Below are 18,591 nucleotides of genomic sequence, written 5' to 3'. Positions count from 1 at the left end.
TGTTGTTATTGTAATTTTATGTATGTTTTTAATAGACTACATTATGTTGTAGTTGTTGTTTAGTCGTTTAGTCGTGTCCGCCTCTTCGTGACCCCCTGGACCAGAGCACGCCAGGCACTCCTGTCTTCCACTGCCTCCCGCAGTTTGGTCAGACTCCTCTTCATAGCTTCAAGAACACTGTCCCACCATCTCGTCCTCTGTTGTCCCCTTTTCCTTGTGCCCTCCATTTTTCCCAACATCAGGGTCCTTTCCAGGGAGTCTTCTCTTCTCATGAGGTGGCCAAAGTATTGGAGCCTCAGCTTCAGGATCTGTCCTTCCAGTGAGCACTCAGGGCTGATTTCCTTCACAATGGAGAGGTTTGATCTTCTTGCAGTCCATGGGACTCTCAAGAGTCTCCTCCAGCACCATAATTCAAAAAACCCACTCCAGTATCCCTGCCAAAAAAACTCCATGGACAAAGACAACAGACTACATTATATTAATATTTAATTGTTTTTTTAAAAAAATATTGTCCCACTCCACCTCTTCCTATTTTCTCTGCAAATTGTCCTGAGTCCCTGTCAAGGAAGAAGGAGGGATATTCACAAAAATATTGCAATAATCATAATATTGCTTGGCCAGGGGTGACCTTTTCCAACGGCGATCGGTGGAGGCAACTTCGCAGGTTCAGCCTCACCACCTTGAGGAATTTCGGGATGGGGAAACGGTCCATCGAGGAGCGGATCCAGGAGGAGGCTCGGTGCCTGGCAGAGGAGTTCCGTAAGTTGCAAGGTAGGCCTCTGGAGAAATTCATAATTAAAGGATTGGTCTCCTCTAGAAGACTCTGTGGTGCTTGGTCCACAAGCGTAGCCATTGTGTGCTCTTGCCAAAGACAGACCTTTCCTTCCCTCCTCCTGCCTTCTGTCTCTCCCCTCTAGGGACGCCCTTTGACCCCACCGTCGTCATCAGCCGAGCCGTCTCCAATGTCATCTGTTCCATCGTATTTGGGGACAGGTTCCAGTACGACGATGAGAAATTCATCACCTTGAGTGAGCTGATCACAGAACGGTTCCACATGGCCAGCCTGCGGCGGACGGACTGCCACCGCCACCCACCACAATATCTGTACCCTCTACTTATTATTATTGTGTGTTTTTTTTAAAAAAGCAAAGAACTGAAATGTTTAGAGTGTCACAGCATGGAAGGGCAAAAGAGCAAAGATACAGCCCAGTTCCAAGGAGATAGCAAAGCATTAATGCATGCAAAGCTTCTATTCACAAATAAAGACTATTTATTAGACAATCACAGTATTCCCCTGCGAATTACATCATCACCATCATTAATTTTTAATCCATCATTTTGAATTATAGCAATCTGAAAAATACATATACGGCAACAAACAACAAAAGAAAAGAAAAGCAATGGTTTGGCTTTTCTGTTAACGTCACTTCTCTCCTTCTGCCTTCTGTCTCTCCCCACTAGGGACGCCCTTTGACCCCATCGTCATTCAAGGGTCCTCATTATCAGCACCTCTTTTTTTATTGAAAAGTGTGACATTTACTGTAACAACTTCATGATGAGTACTGGCACCTATTTTTCTAGGGGGGGGGGAAGCACTGCACAGATATACAGTAACTATATGAAAACCAATAGCTATTACCAATAATTGGCTGTCTTGTGACTTGAGGCAACTCAGAACTGTAAATACAAATGCGACCAAAAGAAATAGCTTTGAAGCTGACAAAAGCAGTAAAACATTAAATAAAAAGTGAGGAATGTGTTTCGCTGGAGGCTCTGCACTTTTGGAGTCAAGCCATGAACTGGATTGTGGCCATCTTTTGAAATGTGCATTTCTCTTAATTTTGCAGTGTAAATCCCCAAGCCAAGTAAAAGGTGCAAAGATGCATATCCTGGGATTGTAAAGCATGCATAAAAAGGTCTATAATAGTGAAAATATCATACACAGAGGCATTACATAGCCACAAAGTGCTTTGCAAAAATGTGCTTCTTAGGCAATTGTGCATACGGAAAAGGCAATGTTAGGAGAAATTTGCACTAAATGGTTGGTGAATTTTCAGGAAACCGATATGGAGGGCACCAGGCTGTGGAAGACTGGATTAGGGATTTGATTTCCTTATTTAAAAAATTCATTTTATAATGTACATAAAACAGAGAGAACAGTTATAATAGGAGATGGGAATGAAAAGATGAAAAACAAAATTTTAAGAGAGGCACATGGGTCAGCATAACAAAGTCCAAGCAAAAAAGACTGACTTTCAAGGCTAGGTCAAGATCAGCCAGGCTGGGGAGAAGGGTTATCTTGAGAACGAGGCATCCTGTGTATATGTAACAAAGAAATGCCAAGTCATATGCCTTATCAAAACTCTCAAATGATTCACAGCTTTCTTCATTATTGATATATTCCACAGTGAGCGTTGCCAAGCACCCAGTGTAAGATTTTGTAATGACTATTCAAGCTGCCAAGATCATATATTAGACCAATTCCCTTGGCAATGTATCTACATTGGTATCATCAAAAATATTCATGTTTTGGGAGACACCAGTGAATCTTGATGTCTGTTTCTGCCTATCATAAATATTCAAAGCTTGCAATGCAGAACTAGTTTGTAAAACTCTTTTTCTAGATAGTTGGCTGTGGATAGGTTGACCATTGCTCAAGGATGGAGAAATAGGCCAGACTTTCCCCTTCACATTCACTTTCAGAAGGCTCTATGTATCACGATTTCAGAAATGTTTATTCATTTGAGGCACCGCCCAGCCAATGACCTATGCTGTCATGTACCATATTTTTCCGTGTATAACATGCCCCCATGTATACAACACCCCCTTTTTGGGGGGACTCCAAATTAAGAAAGTGGGGGATACACTTCTTCTTCTTCTTCTTCTTCTTCTTCTTCTTCAATCACTCGTAGCCAAGTAAGATTGTCTTCCATAAACACGGTTTTAACAATGAGTCCGTAAGTGACTGTGGAGGCCAATTCTGGATCCACACATCCTTCCACGGTGGAGACATTGGTTCCTGGGAGGGATTTGATCACGGTGTGGATTTGCCAAGCGTGCCTTCCTCTTAGCACATTTCTCCCTTGCGTTCTGAGTTCGAGTGTCTTCAAAGCCCATGACACCTTTGGTAAAGGCTGTTCTCCAACTGGAGCGCTCGCAGGCCAGGTTTCCCAGTTGTCGGTGTTTATACTACATTTTTTTAGATATGCCATGAGAAGTCTTTAAACCTCTTTTGTTGACCACCAGCATTACGCTTTCCATTTTTAAGTTTGGAATCGTGTAGTTGCTTTGGAAGACGATAATCAGGCATCCGCACAACATGACCAGTCCAATGAAGTTGGTGTTGAAGAATCATTGCTTCAGCACTGGTGATCTTTGCTTCATCCAGTACACTGATATTAGTTCGCCTGGCTTCTCAAGTGATGTGTAAGATTTTTGGGAGACACCGTTGATGGAACCTTTTGAGAAGTTGGAGATGGCATTTGTAAGTGGTCCATGCTTCACAAGCATACAATAAGGTTGGTAGTACAATAGCTTTGTAAACAAGCATTTTGGTTTCCCTGCGAATGTCCCAGTCCTCAAACACTCTGCACTTCAGTTGGGAGAAAGCCGCACTCGCAGAGCTCAGGCAATGCTGAATTTCGGCATCAATGTTGACCGTTGTGGAAAGATAACTGCCTAGGTAGGAGAAGTGGCTTTCTCAATAATGATGGAACTCAACAGAGAATACCTTTATTTTTATATGCCTATATTATTTGCAAAGGGAATCTTTGTGGGGGTTAGCATAGCAGCATAAGAAGAGCCTGCCTGTAGGATCAGGCCAAAGCTTTTTCATTTAGTCTGTTCTCACAGTGGCCAACCAGATGCCTATTATGGGAAACCCACAATCAGGAATTGAGTGGAAAAAACCCTCCTGTGGTTTCCAGCAACAGAAACATTACTGCCTTCAACCATGAAGGCAGAGCTTAGCCGTTGTTGATGGCAGCCATTGATAGCCCTCTTCTTTGTAAATGTAGGAATATGTCTTCAATGCCCGTGGATCAATATTTGGGATGGGCTTGAATGATACTGTGGTCCAAGGAGACAGGATAGTCAGACAACAGGAGTTCAATATGTGGACAGGAGCTCAAATCTCCCTGTTTGGGGTTTTCAAAAGCTGGTCAGTATGACAGAGGGTCAAAGACTTCTTCTGTCTGCTCCTTGTTTTCTGGCTGCCTCTGGCATCGTGGCCTGGCGTCTTGGCTTCAACTGCCTCCTACTTAGACCTTGGAGCTCCTTGGATCTCAAAGCGCAGCATGTGACCTTTGGGCAGGGTGCAGGACTGGCAGAAGTCCTGGCAGGCCCTGTCTGGGCCTGTGTTCCCACTGACCCTCCACCTGACTTGGCTTCCTCCAGCCCCTTGGCAGCCAGAAGAGCAGCTGGGCTCTGCTCCCAGGCGAGGCTGGTCAAAGATTGGCAGAGATGGACCCAGGTCAGTGGCATAACTGGGGTTTTCGCCACCCGAGGTGGTCACCGAGTTTGCTGCCCCTCTTGTCTATCATTTCGTGGATATGGGCTGATAGTTGTTAGGAGGCTATCCCCATTTTCAGGGGCAAACAAACAAAAACAAACACCATGTGTGAGGCCAAAATTTGGCACGCACTCCCACCTCTCGCTTTTTTGTTCTGTTCAATTCAGTATATTATAGGTATGACACATAGACAGCATCTTAAAAAGTAGAGACATCACCTTGCCAACAAAGGTCTGTATAGTAAAAGCTATGGTTTTCCCAGTAGTGATGTATGGAAGTGAGAGCTGGACCATAAAGAAGGCTGATTGCCGAAGAATTGATGCTTTAGAATTCTGGTGCTGGAGGAGACTCTTGAGAGTCCCATGGACTGCAAGAAGATCAAACCTCGAAAGAGGAGCCCAAGATGGCGGCTGTAACAACTTCTCCTCCGTGAACCCTCCTGGATTACAAACCTTTTATAGCCTTTTATAGCCTTTTATAGCCGTTTTTATAACCGTTTTTATTAGACTTTTAACTATTTTACCTCTGTTAGAAGTTTTAACCATTCTATCTCTACTGTTGGCCAATTAACAAGGATATTCAAACCTTCTGCTGAGAAAGCCTGCTGCTGATTAGAAACGCCGCCTTGAAGACTGGGTATGCTGAGCAGTGGAGGAGGAGTAGCAGAGGAGTTGTGTCCACAAAAGATAAGTTCTCTTTTTATCTCCGTTTACCTCTACTTTTAACCTCCGTAGTCAGTGAGACAGTGACAAATGGGTCATGGCAAGCGACCAAGATCTGCTGAGAAAGGTTGACAGACTCTGGGGTTGTGCTCAGTGAACAATCTCTCCCTTTCATCTCCCCATACACCTCCTAGAACTGGGACTGGGAAGGAAAAAACTCAAGGCCTATTTTTATCCAAAAGAGGTTCGGCAGCCGCCCTATCTTCACGAAGCTGGTAATTAGCAGACGGGGAGGTCAGCTACTGGAAGGACGCCGAGCTTTTTATCTATAAAAAGGGAGGAATTGAAGTAGGTACAACCCCAAAAAGGGAGGAATTGAAGTAGGTACAACCCCAAGAAACACAAGGCAAGTTCAACTCGATAATTACTTTACTGGCTACGCCGTGAGGCTGTTGAATGAGAGAGAAAGTCCTAGTTGAACTTTAAAAGAAACAAGTTATAGTATGAAAGCCTAGGACTAGTACTATTTTCTAACATTTTAAATAACTGATACCTCACAAGCTCCGATGTAAATTGCTGGAGAAACTAACAAGTAAATTGCTGGTAACAAGTAAATTGCTGGAGAAACTAACAAGTTGGAGAGGTTGGAGAGGTTTAGGAGGCAACGTCCACAAATCGGCATTTCGGCATTTCTGCTATTGCTTACTCCAGCTTAGAACAAAAAGATAAGTTACCGTCAAGCAAGCAACCCCTACCATATATCCATATATACCCATATACCCACTATGGTCCTCACCAGGAAAAAATACAAGGACCAAGGAATCTTGCCTAATTCACCACAGAGCCCGATGGAGCGTCGAAGGAGACAAAGTAAAATTACCAGCTACTTTCCTCAAAAAGACGCGAGTAAGAGAACTCAGAACGAGAGTATTCTAGATGTAGCTATGCCTTTGCCACTCACAGTGTTGGATTGGTCAACACAGCTAAAGGATTTGCAGACAAACAACAAGTGGACAAACCATCCAACAAATTTGGCCCAAGAACTCGCCATAGCAGAGAATGCTACAAAGGCTAATACAGCCAACACACCCGATGCTAATCCTTATTTGTCACCGCTGGAACTTGGAAGTAACCTTTCAACCCATTGGTTGAAAGCCAACGACAGCGGAACAGAAATGCGGGGTGATTATCTTCAGGAGCAGATATACCAGATTTCTACGGATCTCCTTAACGTCAAAAAATTTTTAGCGATAACAAACGGGCTTCTCCTGACCCTAGTGGATAATTTCAAACAACATGTGAGCGCTTCAGTCCAGAATACAAATCCCCTAGCCAGCCCGGATCCACCACTCCCCAGCAAATCCCGGAGGAAAAAAGCTGAGCCTAAGATGAAGAAAAGCAAAAATATAAAAAATCTAAGGCGGCTTAAGACAACTCACCGTACCTGCAAAAAATATTGGCAGAAGCTCTTTAACCTTCTTCCATCCCTTTCTACAAGTGGAACAAACAAATCCAACTCAAGTGCTATCAAAGAAACACGTAAAGTAGATACACCCACAAAAGAATTTAAACCAAGTTTTGAAGAATCAACACCGAGCGGGGACAAAGGAACTAATCCATCTACAGTTATACCGCCCCAGAGTCCTCTTATGGCCAGCACAGAATCTGTAGACAGAGGTGAGCTGGCGACCCAAACTATTGAGGGGAACCACTCCTCTCAAGCTCGACAGATGCTGTGGCCCAAAAGAGAATGGAGTTTAGTCCTAATCCCACAAAAGCTTGTCTTTGCTAATTACCCTAAACCGCCTAGATTTTATGCAGGGTCGGACCGTATAGACCACTTTTTGTCCATTATAAGAGGCATTTTACCGGGGATAGTAAAAGCAACTGACATAGCCGCTATAGAGTATCTACATCAAGATGACTGCTCGGTACGAGCACTGATTACCTTTTTAGATCATAATCTGGCCAGCCTTATTTTTAGAGCTAAAAACCTATTCAAAAAAGAAAGAATAGTCCTATTAAGAATATTTGAAAACAGAGCACCTTTAACCTCTCTGATGGGGACCAAGGGCATAGGAATGGAAGTTCACAAAAGGGAAAAAACCAACTACCAAAACCATCAAAACAGAAAGCATAAGTTCCAGCAGGATCATCTCCTTCAAACAGTATCAAATGATAAAAAGGAAGCTCCACATCCAACTGGCATTTGGCCTCCCACGTGTGATAGTGAGGACTCCTTTTTGGAGGAAGAACTCTCGCTGATAAAGCGATTCTGGTCACTGCATCCACCAGCTCAAACTGAGATCCTGAAAAGACTTGATTTACTTCGAAGCAGACTAGAAAAAAAGGATGACCAAGGTGAGACAATGAAGGACCTTTATGTGCAGCCCATATCTCCCAAATGTCTAGTGGATAAGAAGACAATGGGAGGCACCTTTAAATGCGTAGACGTGGAACTACAATCGGAGCCCCCTGTGATGTACAATAAAGTAAGACCAAATCAAGGTGTGAAATCTCAAAGCTCTTGGCACAGCTATCTTAAATTGTCTCCGAATGAATTAGCTTCCCCCCCAACTCCAAAATCTAGCCCCAAATCACCAAGAAGAGAGGACTACTACACTCTCTCCAAGCAGTCATCCTCGAAAAGAGCCAACGGGTGTGTTTTTTTAGACACCAAAGAATTGCTGGACGTGGTGGTGACATAGACCCAGCTCCCCGAAGGGCCCGGGGCCTAAAAGTGCTGTCTTGGAATATCGCGGGTTGGCACGCCAAGAAAAACACTCAACAATTTTTGTGCTACCTTAAGCAATTTGACATCATCCTCTTTCAGGAGACATGGCAGAATGACCCTATATTTCTCAATGGGTATAACTGCCACTACCTGCCTGCCTCTCCATCTCTAAGGGGCGGCAGATCTAGTGGTGGCCTAGCTTGCTTCATTTCCACGGAGCTGGCGCACTCTCTAACAGCCCTACCCAGCTGCAATTCTTTAGCAACAGCCGCTCTACTTAGCTTCAAGAGAACTACTCTTTTGCTGGTCAATGTTTATATTCCCCCAGGCCAAAAAAACTCCGTGGTCAAGGCTATATGGGTTGAGCTAGAGGCGTTTTTAGAGCCTCTCGAATCTACTTACCCGTCTGCCCTGACTATTGTGTGTGGAGACTTTAATGCTCGCATAGGAACAGATGACAACAGTCTATACACTCACTTCAACCTATTTATGGACCCTGAAGAACTGACGGATATTGGTGCGACACGACTGTCCAAAGATAGCAGAAGTAATTTTTCAGGTCTCTGCTTAGTGCAGGCTGCCAGACGGAGGGAACTGCTGATATTAAACGGCAACATAGAGGGGGATCGCCCCGGGGAATATACCCATTTCTCCAAGGCTGGGGGAAGCGTTATAGATTATATTCTAATCTCAAGATTTGCTCACAGCTTTGTAAGGAAGTTCCTAGTGGGCCACAATACTCTGAGTGATCACCTACCTCTAATTTTAGAGCTTGCAGGTCGGCCTTTTGACTATTCGATTGCCGAGCCACAATATATACCTTCTGTAAATTTGGGTATACCTGCTCCCAAAAGACTCAAATGGTCCCCAATACTGAATGAAAACCTAACCCTCCTTCTTCAGTCAGTGGAGTTAAAGCTTATTCGCTCCGCTATTGTGTCAGGCAATTCAGTAGATGTGATTATGGAACGCTTTAAATTACTTTTGGAAAGACTGAAATCCCATTTAACAACAGTGATACATAGCGCCGCTACAAAAAGGGCAAAGGACGGAGCTAGCTGGTTTGACCTGGAGTCCAGGCAAACAAGGAGACAAATGAGAACTGCCTACCAGAGATATAGGAAATCAGGGACTGCCCCCCTACTTAATGCTTATATTGATCTGAGACGGTCTTACAAACAATTACTAAGGAGAAAGAAACTGGAAGCTGAAAGAGCCGCATGGCACAGTTTGGTTAAGGCATCACACGAGAAAGATACCACTTGCTTTTGGCGAACCATATCTGGTCTACTGGACCAGGAGCGTACTAATTCCATCTGTACAGTGGAACCAATGGAGTGGTTGCGCCATTTTCAATCTTTGTTCTATGACCAGGAAGCCCAACATTACAAATTATGTATTCAATTGGAGGACCTACCTCACTGGCCACCAGTAACTGTTAAGGAAGTTGAGAACTTAATCGCACAATTAAAGAACAACAAGGCCCCAGGGATTGATTACATCCCTGCCGAACTTCTGAAGTCCAACATTGGCTGGTGGGCCCCCCTGCTGGCGTCTCTATTTTCTTGGATCGACTCAACGGGTTTACTTCCAGATGGTTGGACTGAGGCAATAGTTATTCCAATCTACAAAAAAGGACCTACGCCAGACCCGGCGAGCTATAGACCAATCAGCCTTCTGCCTATACCCAGCAAACTATATGCCAAACATCTTTATATTAAGCTAACTAGCTGGCTGGAAACTGAAGCTATTCTAGCGGAAGAGCAAGCGGGTTTCAGGCAAGGCAGATCCACCATAGACCACTGCTTCACCCTAGCCTATTTAATTGATAAATATGCCAAAAAATCCCGCGGGGTGCTATATGCAGCCTTTATCGATCTAAAGGCTGCCTTCGATTCAATCCCACGTGCAAGACTCTGGGATAAATTGAGCACATCAAGTATAGACAAAAGACTATTATTCCTGATCAGCTGTCTATATAAAGACACGGTGCTGCATGTAAGAACTTCGTTAAATGGCCATCTTATAGGACCAGTTCCTGTCAGCAAGGGGGTCAAGCAAGGTTGCATCCTGGCCCCAGTTCTATTTAACTTTTACATCAATGATATGGTTAACTGTTTGTCATCTCCGGACTTCCACGCCCCCAAACTGGCTGACAAATCAATATCAGTACTTTTGTATGCTGATGATGCGATACTCCTATCTCGAACAAGAATAGGCTTAAATAGGCTCATAGGTGAATTTTCAGCATACTGTAGGAGAGAGCAACTGGCAATAAACTATCAGAAAACCAAAATTATGGTTTTTGCAAGGAAACACAGACAGTACAGCTGGAGGATGGATAACCAGACAATTGAACAGGTTAAAGCCTTCAAATATCTGGGTATCGTGTTCCAGTCGACCGGGTCCTGGGATGTCCATCAAAAATGTGCCAAAGAAAAAGCAGCTCAAAGTATTAAGATGCTGTCCCGCTTCTTTTACACAAAGGGGGGCAGATACATCCCAGCAGCCCTTGAAGTTTTTCAAGCAAAACCTTTGGCGCAGTTACTGTATGGGGCACAAATCTGGACGGGGAACCACTGCTCCAGTCTTGAAACTGTTCAGTCTAAATTTCTAAGGCAGATATTCGGCGTCCCCCCCTGTGTTCCAAACGCAGCATTACGACTCGAGGCCTGCCTTCCATCTGTAGAAACTCAGACTTGGCAAAGAACATTCAACTACTGGCTTCGTCTTAATTTAAACCCACCTGGTCTACTGCCTCTAGTAATGCAAGATTCTCACAAAAGCAAGTGGTTCAAAACTGTGCATCAAAAACTCCTTACATGCGGTTTGCATTCACAGTCCCTACTATCAATGGGCCTCATTAAAGCAAAGAGTCTAATTGGCCAGCGCCTGAAAGACATTGAACGGCAAAACAACCTGACCATCTTAAAGAAACTGTGCCCATGGTATACCTACTTTCCCCCTTCTCATTTTGACTCCCCAGCCTCATATTTGTCTAAATTAACCATCCCAAAATACAGACGTGCCTTTACATTGGCTAGATGGGATGTTCTTCCTTCTGCCGTACTCGAAGGTCGTTACCAAAAGACTCCATTTGAAAAACGACTCTGCCCATGTGGAGATGGTAACACGGAAACAGTGTCCCATGTCCTTCTATCTTGCCCTATTTACAAAGACCTAAGGAATGAGATTATTACTCCACTTATTCTCTCCAACCCCGGCCGTTCACCAGACATTACACTGTATTTTCTCTTATCTGATACGGATAGTCAGATAACAGAGAAGGTCGCGAGGTACATCGAGAGAGCTGTGAAATTGAGGGCCACCATCTGAGTGACAGACTTGTTCATCTGACGGACCCCCTTTTGCCTGTTCTTTTCTTCTTTTTATTCTTATTTTTATTTTTATTTTTAATTCTTGTCTAGCTGTGGCCTGTTGGCTTTGCTAATAAAGTTTTGATTGATTTGATTGACACAAGATCAAACCTCTCCATTCTGAAGGAAATCAGCCCTGAGTGCTCACTGGAAGGACAGATCCTGAAGCTGAGGCTCCAAGACTTTGGCCACCTCATGAGAAGAGAAGACTCCCTGGAGAAGACCCTGATGTTGGGAAAGATGGAGGGCACAAGGAGAAGGGGACGACAGAGGACAAGATGGTGGGACAGTGTTCTTGAAGCTACCAGCATGAGTTTGACCAAACTGCGGGAGGCAGTGGAAGACAGGAGTGCCTGGCGTGCTCTGGTCCAGGGGGTCACGAAGAGGCGGACACGACTAAATGACTGAACAACAACAGTGCCCCATCAGCTTGGCATGCAGTGCAGGAGAACTGCTTGCACTGCCGTGAATCTGCCACTGCCATTCCCCTCAGTGGCGTAGCGTGGGGGGTGCAGGGGGGGCCGGCCGCACCGGGCGCAACATCTGAGGGTTAGGGAAATCCACGGGTTAGGGGGCGCAAATCCACGGGTTAGGGGGTGCAAATCCATGGGTTAAAGGTAAAGGTAAAGGTACCCCTGCCCGTACGGGCCAGTCTTGACAGACTCTGGGGTTGTGCGCCCATCTCACTTAAGAGGCCAGGGGCCAGCGCTGTCCGGAGACACTTCCGGGTCACGTGGCCAGCGTGACATCGCTGCTCTGGCCAGAGCCAGAGCCAGAGCCAGAGCCGCACACGGAAACGCCGTTTACCTTCCCGCTGGTAAGCGGTCCCTATTTATCTACTTGCACCCGGAGGTGCTTTCGAACTGCTAGGTTGGCAGGCGTTGGGACCGAGCAGCGGGAGCGCACCCCGCCGCAGGGATTCGAACCGCTGACCTTTCGATCGGCAAGCCCTAGGCGCTGAGGCTTTAACCCACAGCGCCACCTGCGTCCCAATCCATGGGTTAGGGGGTGCAAATTACTTGCCTTGCCCCGGGTGCTGATAACCCACGCTACACCACTGATTCCCCTCACCAAGCTATAATTTCCCGATGGGCGCAGCACCCCTTTTCACAGGGAACCCTGGAATTGTAACTCTGGGAGGTGACTAGGGTGGGTCTCCGATTCCTCAAGGTGGGTTTGCTCTGGAGTCTCTCTCAGTCCTGCCTGGAAAACTTCCTGACCTTCTAATGCTTAACATAATGATCAGCACACTAATCTTGTCTTTCTAGCAAACTTTAATTACGGCCTCTGCTACAAAGACTGGTTTGGACCTATACAATAGACTATATTTGCCAAAGATAAACTCAGGATTATGGGAAGAAACAAGACAGTTTTGTCATTGTCACGAGGTTCCCGTCCTTTTGATTAAAACAGGGGAAAGGTATTTTGTTATGAGAATTTTAAGGTCTAAGATATAAATTAAATGTTCATAAATGTACCAGGCAAACACATACATAAATATATAAACCACACGTCTGAAACAGTACAGGAAAAGAGTCCTAAAGCCATGTTCTGGTCCAGGGGGTCTCTTTCAGTGACCTCAAATATTCCTCTGCAGTTTGGATGGAAATGGGAAAAGCCTACCCATTATCTCTGTGCTCACAAATCCTGCCTGAAGGGCACATTTGGGTATGAATAGGGTGAGCCTGTGACCTGGACTCAGGAATTAAGTATTTACCATCACAAAAGAATGGTCAGGCTGTCCAGGTAAACCTATTAACAGGTTTCCCACCAGACAGGATTCTGTGGTAGACTGCCTCTTATGTGATGTATGTATGATGTATTGGGGGGTGGCCTTGAGCTACAGGTTAGGCAATTTCAAAAGTCTATATAAGAGCTTCCACACCAATGTTCTGGGGTCCTCCTTCCTCCCGCGTTGGGGGGGGTGGTGAGCACCCTGTTGCAACAGTTTAATATAGATCATGCTTACTAGCTGTTTTGCTTCTCAATACTCTCTGGTTGGCTTCTGTTATTTTCTCCTACCAATAGAGAACCTATATAAGGACTCTATATGGCTCTTGGATACCCAATAAGTGATAAAGGAGCACTTTTTTCTTAAAAGGTAAAGGTAAAGGTACCCCTGCCCGTACGGGCCAGTCTTGACAGACTCTGGGGTTGTGCGCCCATCACACTCAAGAGGCCAGGGGCCAGCGTTGTCCGGAGACACTTCCGGGTCACGTGGCCAGCGTGACATCGCTGCTCTGGCGAGCCAGAGCCGCACACGGAAACGCCGTTTACCTTCCCGCTGGTAAGCGGTCCCTATTTATCTACTTGCACCCGGAGGTGCTTTCGAACTGCTAGGTTGGCAGGCGCTGGGACCGAGCAGCGGGAGCGCACCCCGCCGCAGGGATTTGAACCGCCGACCTTTCGATCGGCAAGCCCTAGGCGCTGAGGCTTTAACCCACAGCGCCACCTGCGTCCCTCTTTTCCTCCAAGGAGTTCAAGGTGGAGTATATTACATAGCATTTTTGTATATTCTCTTCTCTCTCTCTCTCTTTCTTACTCCCCCCCTTTGTAACACTTTCCCCCCATTATAATTGAAATTCTTTCAATAAAAATAGTAATTTTGAAAAAGGTAACGTATATAGTTATTTCCCTCCCTATTTAATCTCCACAGCAACAACCTTGTGAGGTAGGTTAGGCTGAGAGTGACTGACTAGCCTAAGGGCACCCAAATGAGCTTCACGGCCGGAGTGGGGGGAATTTGAACCCTGGTCTTTCCCATGTTCTAGTCTGACACTATAACTACTAAGGGACACAGCAAACAAACAGGGATTTGTAGGAAATAAACAGAGTCCCTCTTCTCAGGGAACTGTAGCTCTGGGAGGTGAATAGGGAGGGTCTCTGAACACCTCTCAGAACATTGAAAGAGACTACATTTCCCATGATTCTCTGGGGGAAGCCATGACCATTTAAAGTGGAAACAGCACTTTAGAGGGATGTGAGCCTGGAAAGGGAGGTGGATGAAACTCCAAAACATTTTCTTGTAAGCCTCCGCAGTTGTTCTTTAAATGGGATTGCCTATTTGCCCTGCTCTGCAAAACATAAACATGTATTTGTTGTTGTTTAGTCGTTTAGTGGTGTCCGACTCTTCGTGACCCCATGGACCAGAGCCCGCCAGGCACTCCTGTCTTCCACTGCCTCCCGCAGTTTGGTCAAACTCATGCTGGTTTGATAACACTGTCCAACCATCTCGTCCTCCGTCATCCCCTTCTCCTTGTGCCCTCCATCTTTCCCAACATCAGGGTCTTTTCCAGGGAGTCTTCTCTTCTCATGAGGTGGCCAAAGTACTGGAGCCTCAGCTTCAGGATCTGTCCTTCCAGTGAGCACTCAGGGCTGAGTTCCTTAAGAATGGATAGGTTTGATCATAGTACCAAAAAGGCAATTCACCCTCCACCTTAATGAGCCACTCTCTGATTTGTTCCCAGTACCCTATCCAACATTTGCAATGAAAGGCGCTGTGGGTTAAAGCCTCAGCGCCTAGGGCTTGCCGATCGAAAGGTCGGCGGTTCGAATCCCTGCGGCGGGGTGCGCTCCCGCTGCTCGGTCCCAGCGCCTGCCAACCTAGCAGTTCGAAAGCACCTCCGGGTGCAAGTAGATAAATAGGGACCGCTTACCAGCGGGAAGGTAAACGGCGTTTCCGTGTGCGGCTCTGGCTCGCCAGAGCAGCGATGTCACGCTGGCCACGTGACCCGGAAGTGTCTCCGGACAGCGCTGGCCCCTGGCCTCTTAAGTGAGATGGGCGCACAACCCCAGAGTCTGTCAAGACTGGCCCGTACGGGCAGGGGTACCTTTACCTTTACCTTTAATCCTTGATAAGTTAACGAATTAACTTCTTGGCTGGAAATGGCAAAGTCCACCCAGCTGGCTTGGAAAGCGGTCGGAGGACCGGGAGTTACTGGATAACCAATGTGGAATGTTTGGTGTTCCCCAGCCGCCCTTATAAGTCCAGCTGTGGCTCTCAGCGCCTCCCCATAGCCCAGAGGGGGCATCTCTTGGCCAGGGTCCTCCATGGAGCCGCTCTCTGGGTCTCTCTTCCTGCTCCTTTGCGTCTGTGGCATCCTCCTCCTGGGCTTGGGATGGAAGGGCAAAGGCGGCAAAGGTCGTCTGCCCCCTGGACCCACCCCGCTCCCAATCCTGGGGAATTTTCTCCAACTGGACCCAAATAACATCATCAAGTCCCTGGAGAAGGTGAGTCTCCTTTCACCTCCCTACCGAGCTGCAAGGTAAGCTGGGGGAGATTGGAAGCCTATGAGCAGCCCCACGGCCGGGGATCCATCTTTGTAGGAATGCAAGAGCACCAGAAGAGACTTGCTGGATCTGTCCAAAGGGGGTTCCTCTAGCTCACCACAGTGAACAGAGGAAGCCCTCAGGCAGGTCCTGAAGGCAATAGCCTCCCCACTATTGTCTCCTAAAACCTGATATCCACAGGTCTGTGACAAGTGTATGGACTCAGGTCTGGACTCAGATGTTCTCAGCAAGCTCATATACCCACTGGAAGAATGGAGGCAGAAACTGATGGACTTTGTTGAATTAGATAAATTGACAGGGAAAATTAGATATCAGAAAGACCACAAGTTCACTCAGGACTGGAGAAAGTTTACGATTTATCTGGAAAATATTTGTGATGAGCAGACAACGCTAGTTGGATTTAAAGAGGCTTTGTGAATGAGAAAGGGTATTGTAAAAGGGAAAAGAGCTGTAAAGATTTATAAACTGGCAATATAATTATAAAGGAAATGCGGAATAAATACAAAAGTATGAGGATTGCGGGGGGAGCGGGGGGAAGTCAAAAATCTGTAACATATGCTTAAAGCTGTACTATGAAGCCGCAGCTTTCTGCTGGCTAAAAGATTGGCTACTTCTCGAAGACACTGACGTATTGGACCTGGAAGGTTTTAACAACGCTTTTGGTTGGCATGCATACTTATGGTACGATAAGGTTAAGATCAATAAGGTCTTTAAGAACCATATTGTCAGGGAAGCAGTATTTAATGTCTGGACAAAATATAAAGACTTATTGGAAAACAAAACTCTGAGGTGGCTTTCACCTCTGGAAGCTAAGGCCCGAAAAAGACCCAATATGGAGGCCAAATGGCCAAAATATTGGGAAATATTAGAAAAAGATGGAGACAATTGGAAATTGCAGAGTTTGGAGAAAATGAAGGATAAAGTGCGAGACTGGTTACATTACGCTCAGATTAAAGAAGTCTTTAAAAATGATAAAAAGGTAGGGTTCCAGGTGGAGAAATCGAAGTTGGAAACAGAATTGTTAGAACCAAAGACTAAGGTATTATCAAGAATGTATAACTTGCTGTTAAAATGGAATACACAAGACGAAATGGTTAAATCGGTTATGATAAAATGGGCTCAGGACATTGGGTATAATATTATGTTTGAGGACTGGGAAAGGTTGTGGACCACTGGGCTGAACTTCACTGCATGTAATGCTCTGAAGGAAAATGTAATGAAAATGATATATAGATGGTACATGACCCCAGTTAAACTTGCCAAAATATACCATTTGTCTGATAATAAATGTTGGAAATGTAAAGAACATGAAGGTACATTCTTTCACCTCTAGTGGACCTGCCCTAAAGTGAAGGCCTTCTGGGAAATGATATATAATGAGTTGAAAAAGGTATTTAAGTATACCTTCACTAAGAAACCAGAGGCCTTCCTTCTGGGCATTGTCGGCCAGAAGGTGCTAAAGAAGGACCGAACATTTTTTATGTATGCAACAACGGCAGCAAGGATACTCATCGCTAAGAGCTGGAAAACTCAAGATCTACCCACACTGGAAGAGTGGCAGATGCAGCTGATGGACTTTATGCAACTGGCCGAGATGACTGGTAGAATCCGAGACCTGGGAGAGGAGAGGGTTGAGGAGGACCGGAGGAAATTCAAGATTTACTTACAAAAATGTTGTAATTTGGTTGAATGTTAAGAAGGATGCCAGATCATAAATAACTGCCCACCACTGAATTAGATCTGATTTTGACGATAAGTGAGATTAAGGAAAATATAAATTTTTTGGAGAATTGTTAGATTTTATTTAAATGAGAGGAGATAAGATTGTAAACAAGTGGGTAATTTGCTTGGAAATTTTTTTTTTTTGTAACGATGTAAGTGGGAGCGGGAGACGTGGGGGAGTCCAAAGAAGTGATGAAATTATGTTATAATATAAGTAATGTTGTTTATTATTTATGCATTTGTATTCAAAAAACTTTAATAAATATGTATTAAAAAAAAAATCTGTAACATATGGAATATGATTGTGTTCAAATAATTTGTAAAAGAAAAACTTTCTGAAAGTAAGCAAAAAAAAAAAAAAAAGAGAAATTTAGGATTTTTGCTGATGTTATAATCAGTGCCGGATTTACGTATAAGCTAAACAAGCTATAGCTTAGGGCCCCACTCTCTTGGGGTGCCCAAAAAATTTAAAGAATAAACAACACCTGATGTACATTTCCAAAATATAAGATAAAAAACAAATAAAATAAAACCTACATACAGCAACAGTGTTTTGTGTTGTGTAGTCCACTTTGACGTGCTTTCGAACTGCTAGGTTGGCAGCAGCAGGGACCGAGCAACAGGAGCTCACCCCGTCGCGGGGATTCGAACCGCCGACCTTCTGATTGGCAAGTCCTAGGCTCTGTGGTTTAACCCACAGTGCCACCTGCGTCCCTCATTTTTATATGTTAAGTTTCACAAATATATGCACACTATGATGTAAGTAATGGGCCCAGCCTGCTAGCCTGCTCCTAAAATATCACTGGTTTGCTCATTTCTATATATAGGGTGCCTACATTCTGTGGGGACTGTTAAGTGTAAATGGTTTTAGATACCTATTAGGTATCTAAATTTTAGATACCTATTAGGTATCTAAATTGCCATATAGCATATATTAGGTCCATAAATTGCCATATAGCATATATTCAACTCAAAAAACAGCAACAACCAAGGACAGCTGAACATTTAAAGGGCCCCATTACTTTCAGTAGCTTAGGGTCCTGGTTACAATGCACACTGGTCTTTGAATGTGTGTTGACCCTTAAACCTATGCCCACGAAGACTTCTCACACCAAAGGAATACAGAAAACTTGGTTTGCTATGTGAAATAGAAATGATAGAATATATAAATGCTGCTTCACACACACACACACACACACACACACACACACACACACAACCCTACAATTTAAGCAGGCAGAAACTCTTCCAATACCCACACCTTTGATCTGAAAGGTGAAAGATTCCCCATTTAAA

The 18,591-nt window shown here is 44.9% G+C and overlaps 1 protein-coding gene across 1 annotated transcript in view; it reads left to right on the top strand.

The window, feature by feature from the left end:
- Positions 1-15,183: 15,183 nt before the first annotated feature.
- LOC307223367 (uncharacterized protein) overlaps positions 15,184-18,591 on the top strand; it is a 29,540-nt gene continuing 26,132 nt past the window's right edge. Inside the window, exon 1 of the mRNA XM_079989337.1 lies at positions 15,184-15,513. Within this exon, the coding sequence (XP_079845463.1) occupies positions 15,334-15,513 (180 nt within the window). The 5' untranslated portion in view covers positions 15,184-15,333. The remainder of the gene's footprint in view (positions 15,514-18,591) is intronic.

This window comes from Podarcis cretensis (assembly GCF_951804945.1).
Source record: "Podarcis cretensis genome assembly, chromosome: 8".
Taxonomy (NCBI): domain Eukaryota; kingdom Metazoa; phylum Chordata; class Lepidosauria; order Squamata; family Lacertidae; genus Podarcis; species Podarcis cretensis.
This window is presented reverse-complemented; position numbering and strand designations above follow the sequence as displayed.